Here is a 10,346-nt window from a genome sequence, read left to right as displayed (position 1 = left end):
TTACCAAACTCGAACGGTGTCAATATCAAATGCAAAAGCTATTGCATACATACAAGTGTTGCCGAAATATATTACTTGCAAGAGTACACCAAATTATCATTTGGTTGAAAGTAGAGTATATGCCACGATCAAAGGGAGATGTTGATGCATATAGTAGATTATCTTTCAGCATAATCACAACAACAAAGACATGAAGGTATTTAGATATTGGATCTCAGGTCTTCTGAGTACAATAGACTGTTCCAAGACGGGTTCCGTAGAAGAAAAGTGTCCTGAAAAGAGCAAATCAAACATATGATCGAATGTATAGAAAAGACTTCTGAACCATGACATAAACAAGCAACAGCACTATACGAGAACGAAACAATTCAAAGCAATATATATTTCCTCAGTAGAATGGTTCACAAATTATGATGTCAAAGCATATCCAAAGGCACCTAATTATCCCAAGGATTAGATAATTCCAGCTTCAAACTGAATTATCTCACATTTCCTCATCAAGAAAGGAACACATGTACTTTGTAGCAGAAAAGAGTCCCCTATTTAACAACTTAGGGAAACCTATTTGTAAAAGGAAACTCTCGAAGAAGATTAGTTACAAATGAAAAACCAATTACTGAAGGAACGGCATCATCCAAAGAAGCACAAAATTATTGACAGAAGCGTGAGCCAATGTCACTTTTTTGTAGACACCAGGAAGCTCACAACACTAAATGCATCATAAGATTTGCTAACCCTGTAGTTTAACTCCAGAAGTGCAATTGATGTTAAACATATATGATTGTCACTAACAATACCACTTCTCGAAGTAGAACAACACCCCTGTTTTTTTTCTCAAGCCTGGGATACTTTAGCCACTTTGTCTAAGAAGCAAAAGAGACCATTGCATTCAATCATATGGTATTTAAGTATGAAAGAGGATCATCATCTAGCCACCACGTAGATAAGATTTTGCTATACAGAAACCCCTTTACCTAGATTTCAGCTTCAATTAATCATTTGATTTGATTTGATTAGAAGACAACCTAAGGTAACATAAAAATGCTATTGCTAAAGCCTATGACCGAAATTGAATAATTTCTTGAAGAAAGCTTTTGGATGGAAAATGGTAATTGGTTTGCATCACTCGCTTGGTTCAAATGAAAAGGGTACTTCATGTCTGTTCTACCCTCTATGAAAACTAATTTTTTTCAGGGTTCGTGACTTCCTCCCAATAACAATGCTATGTCCAGGTTCCAACCTGAGATCTCTATGAAATTATTTAATAATTGAGCGAGCTACCATTAATCAAGTATAAATCAGAGTTCCTAAATCATACAAATACGGTAACAGCAATCAGAGTTCCTAAATCATACAAATACAGTAAGAGCAGGCAAAAATTTCAGGGTTCCTAAAAGATTTGAGAAACCCAGGAGGGAAAGTCAACAATCACACAAAAGGCATGAAATGAAAGAGAGAGAAAGGGAGAGAGGGGACTAACGGAGACATAAGAGCATGAAGGGATAATAGACAAAGAGTGAGAGTTGGCATGATGGAAGGCAGCATCACAGAGATGAGAAGCCAATCCCATGCCTCGCTTGGAAGAAGGGACAAAAGTGTGGATGATGTCCATCACTTTGCCATCATGTCTTAACACGTATTCTATGTAGGCTTCCTCGTCTTCAGTCTCGAACCTCCTTTGGGTCTCGTTCCACACTATCTTAGGCGCCTCCGGGGAGGCTCCGGTTGCACTGCTCGCTGCCATATCTCGCTAAGTGTTCTTGTGATTTGTTTAGACAATGCTTCGTCGGAAGGAAGGATCGAATAACGAGACCTCGGTCATTTCATTTGGTCTTATATTACGCGCGTAGATACCAGACTGCCCCTTAGGTCCAAGTTGGGACTTGTTCCATCCCATGCCACTTGGTTACAATGGTTATGGTAGATATAACCGCCGCAGTTTCACCTTGCTAATAGTTTAGCAAATTCTTGGTTGTTACTATCGGGTCCTGATGTTGGTGTCTATTAAGTGATCTGTGGACATTTGTTGCTCTTCACGGTGCTTTCGGACTAATAGATTTTATTTAAAGATCAAATTTTTAAAATTAATTAATTTTAAACTTTTGGATAAATTTTTATCTTGTTCTATCCCATGCCACTGGGTTACAATGGTTATGGTAGATATAACCGCCGCAGTTTCTACCTTGCTAATAGTTTAGCAAATTCTTTGTTGTTCTATCGGGTCCTGACTCGTTGGTGTCTATTAAGTGGCCTGTGGACATTTGTTGCTCTTCACGGCGCTTTCGGACTAATAGATTTTATTTAAAGATTAATTTTTTAAAATTAATTAATTTTAAACTTTTGGATAAATTTTTAACTTAATGATTTTGAGAATGGATAATTTAAAATTTTTAAAATTAATAACTAAATAGATTAGTTGATAATTCTTTTTATTTTATTTTTTTAAAGAAATAATCAAAACAAAAGAAAACATCATAAACTCAAGCCAAAACAATAAGGAACAAAACACTGAATCCAAGTAGACAAACTTTATTCCGTACACTCAATCTTATGTTCCCTTACTACATTGGCACATGAAGCACCGTCATCAACATCAAGAACAAGCCTAATAGACTCCAAAATATTAAACCACTTGACAATTTGATCATACAATAAAGTTACTTGTTTTAAACTATGAGCCGTTTTATCTTCTAAGAAAAAGTTAATTACTAAAGTGCATCTTAAGAAGCAAACTATCCTAGTTAATAGCCCAAATTCAGTAACATCAGTAGAAACACCAAATAGAGCATTAATCACCTGTAATGAGTCCAACTCCACAAGGATTGAACCAAAGGCAAAGCCACGAAGTCAAGAGAAAACATCTCATATAGCAAAAGCCTCTACTAGTCGAGGGGGCAACAAAGAATCATTAGGACTCGACAGGGCTTTGACAAACTTTCCTTCCTAGCCGCGAAGGTCGTAACATTCTTCTGAACAAAACAAGCAGTGTCGATGTTGCACTTATACCACCCCTTAAGTGGCCTTTCCCATTAAGGTGGGGATTGTACCTCGGTGGGGATTTTGTCTCCATACTCTAACAAGGCTTGCATGTTGTGAGTGGTTGCTCGATGGGCTTGATTCATGGAGTTAGGAGCACCTTAGTTGGTGGATCTGTAAGACTCAAATGAGAGGTGCTGGTATAAGGCATGTGAATAATTGTGGAGCCCACTTACATACGGGAAGACTCCAACCCCCACCTCGAGGCTTATAACCCACCTACTTGGAACCATGGTAGCATTTAAGACTCAGGTTTAGGGTACCTTATGGTACCATATTTGTAGATAAGTGGGTTATAAACCTCAAGTTGGTGGTTCAAATCCCTTCGCACGCATTCATATGCCCTATACAAACACTTCTCCCTATATGACCTAGGTGATACATTGCATGGATGAAAATTGAACTGAGAATTAAAATTTCTTACCACTTATATTTCTTTGAACATAAATGTATATTTGTATATTTGTTTTGATGGATAACTATGCTTAACATTCTTTGATTTGTTTGCCTTGTAATTTATCGAACTAACCTATCTAACTTTAGAAATCATGATTCAGTTACCTATCGTACTAGAATTACATGTTTAGCTACACGATCTTGTTTATATTCTCTGATTCAATTTCGTGTACAAAGCATGCTCGAGTACTTTATTTTTCGTGTGTGTTTTTCTTGTTTTCTTTTATTTTTCTTTTGTTTGCTTGAGGATAATCAACGACTTAAGTGTGGGGGTATTTGACCTGCCACAAATTGTAGTGGAAATTTAGGTACTTTTCGGCACTTAACGAGTTTGTTTTCTAGCCATTTTATATTTATTTATTACATTTTCAGTTTTATTAACTTAGATTCTTTTTTTTTTTTACAAAATAAGTGTTTTTACGCATGTTTTAGTGTTTCGACAACCCGTTAGGCCAACTCAGGCATCGGGAATGACTAGTAGGCTACTTGAGTGTGTAGGGTGTCATTTCAAGCCAAAGAATGCAAAAAGCAATAGGCGTATCACAACTCAGACATCCGATGTCGTGACATAGAACTTCGAAGCTTCCAAGGCTGAAACCAGGCCGGTGTCGCGATGTGGAGGAACCCGATGTCATGACGTCATGCTGACATGTTTTGACATAAGCAGTCACAATTTGATAGATTATTAAGATATCATTCATTAATTAAACTTTAATAATATTGGGGGTATTTTAGGCATATAACACATCAAGTTTAGCCTATATGAGGGGGTTATTGTAACCCCATTAGGAGGAGGGAGTCAATTTAGCTAAACAGTTTTCTTTAGTTTTACTTTATGTTTCCGTTGTCAAAAAATCCTATTTCGATGGGAAGACAATTACAAGCGGAGATTGCTTGAAACAACGCTTCCAATTATTTATTCATGAGCTTTCTCTTTATCCTCTTTCCTTTATTCTTTTATTTATATTTTCGTTAACCTAATTAATTAACATTTGTCTGAATATTAGGATAAATTCTTGTGCTTTATTTATATATTGCATGATTCGATTAAAGAATTGATTAACTTATTAGAGAGTAATTAACTGATGAATGAGTGGTTTCCCATAGAATTAGTTGGCTTAAATTATGTGTGTTTAAACCCTAAGATTGACGATCTAGGAAGTAATCTAGGTAAACGAGATCGAGAGGTAAGGTTATCGAGTAAATTGTAATTTATCCTGGTCAAGAAAGTGAGGTCGAGAGATAAGTGAGTATTGGTTGATTAATTAATTAGTAAAGGTTGAGAGGCAATACTAGTTAGTTAAAAATTAATTCACTAAAAACAACTCGAGTTCTAAAGTTAATTACAACTACTAAAGCAAGTTGATCTTATGTCTGCTAATCAATCATAGGTTAGGAGCTCGCATCGTTGACACTAGGAATAGGAAATTCCATTAGGTTAATTAATTTAATTAGTTTAATAAATACTTTAATTTGGAGTCACACTACTAATTCGTGACTCGATTAGATTAGTAATTATTTTTGGAAATTAATTTAATAATAAAATAGTAAAGACCCAAAATTCACAGGCACCGAAAAAATGAGTTATAGGGCCTCTGTCTTAGTAAACCGAGTTCGTAAATAATTATTAGGAGTAATCATGAGTCTAGTTGAGTGTTTAATTAGGTTCAAATTGGGTGAATTTAGCTTAGTTAATAGATATTAGGAAAAAAGACTGAATTGAATAAGGAGTGAAAGTCTAATTGTAGATTAAAAGAAGATAAGGGGGACTAAATAGGAAATTAAGCCTATTCTAATGAATGAGGCCGCAAAGCATAAAATCTTTGATTTTTATGATTGTTTATTTATAAAATATATTATTATTTTATTATTTTATTATATTATAAATTAAATTGATTATATTATTATATTATGAAATAAATTAAGAAAAGACAAGTGTAAGGTAAAAAAAATACAAGTGTATTAATTTAAATGAGTACATTTGTATTATTTATATATAATTAGTAAAAAGTTATTTTATTATTTATTACTAATTAGTAAAAGATTTTATATGATAAATAAATTGAAATTATGACAAGTGGATGGTGATGATAAAATACAAATGTAAAATATATATGTGTACATTTGTAATATTTATATTGTTATTAAATAGATATTTATTATAATAATAATAATTATTTTATTATTATTTAATTGATATTATATTATTGGATTTATGAACAAATTAATAAGTTGACAAATGTATGGTGATAGAAAGTACAAGCTACAATAAATCATATACATACAATTGTAAAATACATATGTATTTACTTAATATTTAAGAAATAATAATTATTAAACTAAAGTAAAATGAAAGCATAAAAGGAAACAAAAGAAATAGAAAGAAACATAATAGAAACGAAACAGGGAGAAAAGAAAGAAAAGAAAAGGGAAAGAAAGAAAGGAGAAATAGGGTTTTAAAGTTTGGGGTTTAATTTGGTAAGTTAATTTAGTCCATTTTCTTATAATTTTGATATTTTTGGAGTCCTAGAGTTGAATATTATTGAATTTAAGTTGAAATTTTGAAAATTAGTAGATTTTTAGTAGGGTTCATGTTGAATAAATGATTGAATTAGGGTTTATTTGATAGAATTATTGATTAGAATTGATTAAAGGATTAAATTGTAAACTAGGCTATAAGATTTGTGTTGTAGGGACTAAATTGAAAAATTTGACATAATGAAATTATGATGAAAGTTTAATAGTTAAATTTAAGTTTAGATGGAATTTGGATAGGAATAAGATATAAATTGTAATGGGAAAATAGATGAATTTAGTTAGGACTAAAATTGGAATTTAAGTGAAAGTTAAATAGAAAGTTAGTATTTAATGTAAATTAGTGATATATTAATGATTGTAAATTATTTTAATTTTCGTAGCTAGCAAAGAACCCGAGACATCGACACCGAAAGGAAAGGAAAAAGTTATCGAGGAGTAATCGCGAAATGCGGGTTTGTATTACTATAATTCAAGTTATTCATTATTAAATATTAATTTTAAATTTATTTAATTTATGGTAAGTAAATATTGAGGTAAGTAACTTTATTGAATTGAAATTAGAAAATTGAATTGAATAAGAAATATGTGTTAGTATTGAATTGAATTTTGATTAGTGAATGAAAAAGTGAATTTGATATTGAAAGTAAAATTTGAAATGAAAGTGAATTTGAATTGAGAATTGGAAACCCTATTAACTAGCCGAGCTGAGTCGGATATAGTTGGCATACCATAGGATTGGAAGAGTTTAGGGATACTTCGACCTCGAGTCAATGAGACACTGGGTGTCACTATTTTACTTCGGATAGATTCGATGAGATATTGGGTATCACTTTACTTCGGCTAGGCCGATGAGACACTGGGTGTCAACTTTGCTTCGAACTATCCGATGAGGCACTAGGTGCCAATCTGGTGTGTTTGGTTAGATCCGTGTATCCGCCAAAGTCCGAGTCTGTTAATAAGGGTAATTAATTGAAAAGTTAAATCGAATGAAATGAATCAGTTGAGCCATTGAAAAGAAACGTGATTGTGGAATATAATTTAGAAATGTGAATTGAATATGAAAATATGAATAGAAAGCATGAACTAAATGTTCATGAGATAAATAATGGCTCAATGTGATAGTGTATGATATTAACTATTGAAAGCCAAATTGAATTGTAGATATTGAGAAAAGAAAGTTAAATAAGAATTAGTTTGGTAAATTTTTTAAAGTTAAATGATTTAATTTACTTGGTTATTATATTATAATTTGAATTATAGTAATACCACTGAGTATGATATACTCAACGTACGGTTGTTTCCATGCGCAGGTTAGTAGAAATTAAAGTTTCGGCTCAGCATCCAGAGCGATCCCGACTCCAGTGCAAAATTTGGTGATGTAATCTTTCCTTTGGTAAAGTGGCATGTACTTAGGTGTTATATTGGTCACTTGAAAATGTCTTATGCTTTTGGTTGAAAATGATACTAAAATGATATTTTGATACTTAGTGTAATGAAATGGAAATAGAATTATCATAACATATTTGGTATATTTGATAACAAGTTGAAATAGAAAGAATAAAGCTTATTAATTTAAACAATATATGCGAATATTTATTTAGTAAATTACTAAGTTGATGTTTAAGATATGTTTAGGTGTTTTTGAATACAAAATTGTATGGATTATGATATTGGTTTCGAGTTGGTTGAGGGTTGAAACTGCAGGGAAGGTTAAATATTTATAAAGGGGTTATATTGAGTTTTTTTTTTAAAAAAAAAACTGAAGTCAATTAGTAATAAAAATATTTATATGAAATTATGATCATATTATAATAAGTTTCTTATTTATTCAAGAATTATTTGTAGATTGTCTGATATATCCGGTAATGCTTTGTAACCCTGTTCCGACGACGGTTTAGGGTTAAGAGGTGTTACAAAAATTCTCCAATCTATAATCTCTTGGGTACGATCCTTGGAATATTTAGTGATGTTATGTTGTAACACTTATATATTACAATTTGACTTATTCGCTTGTAGATACCGCACTTAACTATATATATTTTATTTGCACGATTTTTACTCTAAACGTTCACACATTTGAAGACAATCAAAAGGCAAATTAGGGTTTCTAATGGTACCAAATACTTAAAAGATACTAAAAACATGATGAAAACAATAAGAAAACTCACATTTCCAACTTTGGGTTTTTTGAAGATTTTGGTTTCATGATCGGTTCTTTATTAGTTCTTTGAAGATTTTTTTACCTGATTTTTTATAAAGATGCTAGAAAAAGAGTGACCCACAGTAATTTATTTTGTGATTCTGTATAGTAGCAACCCAAAAAATCAATTCTATAAGAATGAGAGTTTTGGAAGGGTGAAATTTTGTGAAGAATTATGGGGTTAGGTAGTGACGAAGTTGAAGATAAACCTTTTTCGAGTGGATTTTTATTTGAATGTGGAAGAGAAGGGTTTCATGGCATGAAATTGAAAATCCAGGAAAAAGAAAGTCAAGGTTGCATAGATGACTTTGATGGAATAAGAGTAAAGAAGCACAATAAAAAGATAAGTAAAGAAGAAGAACTACAAAGTTTTTTTAAATTTTTTATCAAAGATGAAAGTAAGAAGCTCGAGAAAAAGATGAACAAAGAAGAAGCACAATCATTTTGGGGAGGGAGGGTAGAATTTTCAAGGGTGAACTATAAAAATAGTCACTTATGTTTGTTTAAGTTTATGTTTTGGTCATCAATGTTTCAATTACTACGATTTAGTCAATGATGTTATCAATTTATAACAATTTAGTCATTGTACCATTATCTATCGTTAGAGTGTAATGGAAATCTTTGGTACGTTAGGTTGAGGATCGACTTGTATAAACAATGAGATAGTAAAAGTGGAGAAGAAAGAACACAGACATTTTACGTGGAAAACCCTCAAAGAGAAAAAAACCACGGGCAAAAGAGGTATCGACTTTTCACTAAATGAGTAAGCAAATGAGAGTACAACATGAAGGAAATAAACTTAAATGTACTAAACGTACAATACCCAAAACCTCGAAAACAAAGCTCTCTTTTCAAAGAGCAAGCCGATAAAGAAAACTTTAAATCTCATAAGGTACTCACAAAAGGGGTATAAAATACTCTTTATAATTACCACGAAACTCTCATCAAAATTCACGCGGCTACATCTTGTCGCCTCCAAAGAAAAACCCTTTTTCTGATTAGCATCTCAGAACAAGGATACAAGATCCCTTTAAATAGGCTAATATTAGAGTTCTAATCATACTAAAATATCCATAGAATAATCAGAGTTTAATTGGGAGAAGAATACGAGGCACACCCCACATGCTAAAAGCTTACTTGAATTGTATGTCTTTAATTTTTAAGCTTTTTTATTATGAGTCTCACCACTTTTTTTTATCTTTTATTTATGATTTTTCCATTTTTTTCTCTCCCATATTTTTGTCTCATTTTTCTTTATTTCTTTCTTTATTTTATACTTTTTCTTTAGCCCTAATCTAGTCTTCACTTACTCCGTCGATCGTCAATACCTTTCCGGCCAATTAAGACCTCCAGACAAGAGCACAACACTTCCTCACTCTCTTTCTTAAGTCAAATTCCATGAAAAGCTACTCAATATCTTCGAATCTCGAAACCTATTTTTGGACCTTAACCCTTCTAATAATCAAATACTATTGAATCTCCTCGAGGCCGAGGTATGTTGTTCGACTCCCCGAGGCCGAGGTATGTTGTTCTCCACGTCGAAATTCCTTTCTTCACTGTTGGAATCATTCTGAAACATCTTGGAAACTACCAAATTTGTAGCGAAATCGTCACCTTTTTCTTTTTTTTTTTGAATTTCTTGGTTTTTTTTGTTGCTTGATGATAAATGATTGTTGGTATTTGGGATTACGTGAGTTTGAGAGATGGTGATGGGTGGAGCAATGGAGGTAAGGGTGGATAGGTTGTGGGTGCCAGTGAAACCGAAAGCGGGTTGAAGGAAGAGCATGTTATGGGAGAATTTAAAATTCTATTATTTATCGTTACCATGCATTGCGTTTTAGGGGAGGGTAATAGATTGTTTAAATGGTGCGTTTTGTCTTTTAGTTAAATGGTGAATTTAATCTTTTAGTAAACGGGGCATTTTGTAGTTGGTTGCCAGCTGTCTACTAACAGCTATTGTAACCAGCTAAATAACTATTGCTTTTGTTTCCTCTTTTAAGCTGGTGAAAGAGAGGACCAATTATGCATAATTTGGGTGGAAAATTGATTTATGTTTCTTCCCATTGCTCTATTTTTTTTTCTTCTCTATTCTCCTGTTCTTTTGTTTTCTAGATTT

At 32.5% G+C, this 10,346-nt stretch overlaps 1 protein-coding gene across 1 annotated transcript; it reads right to left on the bottom strand.

Moving 5' to 3' along the window:
• Window positions 1–1,891, bottom strand: LOC105786162 (acetyltransferase At1g77540). The gene is made up of 2 exons (XM_012612486.2): window positions 1,481–1,891; window positions 1–272 (listed from the first exon to the last, which is right to left on the bottom strand). Exons 1-2 carry the CDS (start codon window positions 1,742–1,744, stop codon window positions 201–203), a joined length of 336 nt encoding a protein of 111 aa, XP_012467940.1. The 5' UTR covers window positions 1,745–1,891; the 3' UTR covers window positions 1–200.
• Window positions 1,892–10,346: the final 8,455 nt, after the last annotated feature.

This window comes from Gossypium raimondii, chromosome 1 (genome assembly GCF_025698545.1).
Source record: "Gossypium raimondii isolate GPD5lz chromosome 1, ASM2569854v1, whole genome shotgun sequence".
In the NCBI taxonomy this organism is placed as follows: domain Eukaryota; kingdom Viridiplantae; phylum Streptophyta; class Magnoliopsida; order Malvales; family Malvaceae; genus Gossypium; species Gossypium raimondii.
This window is presented reverse-complemented; position numbering and strand designations above follow the sequence as displayed.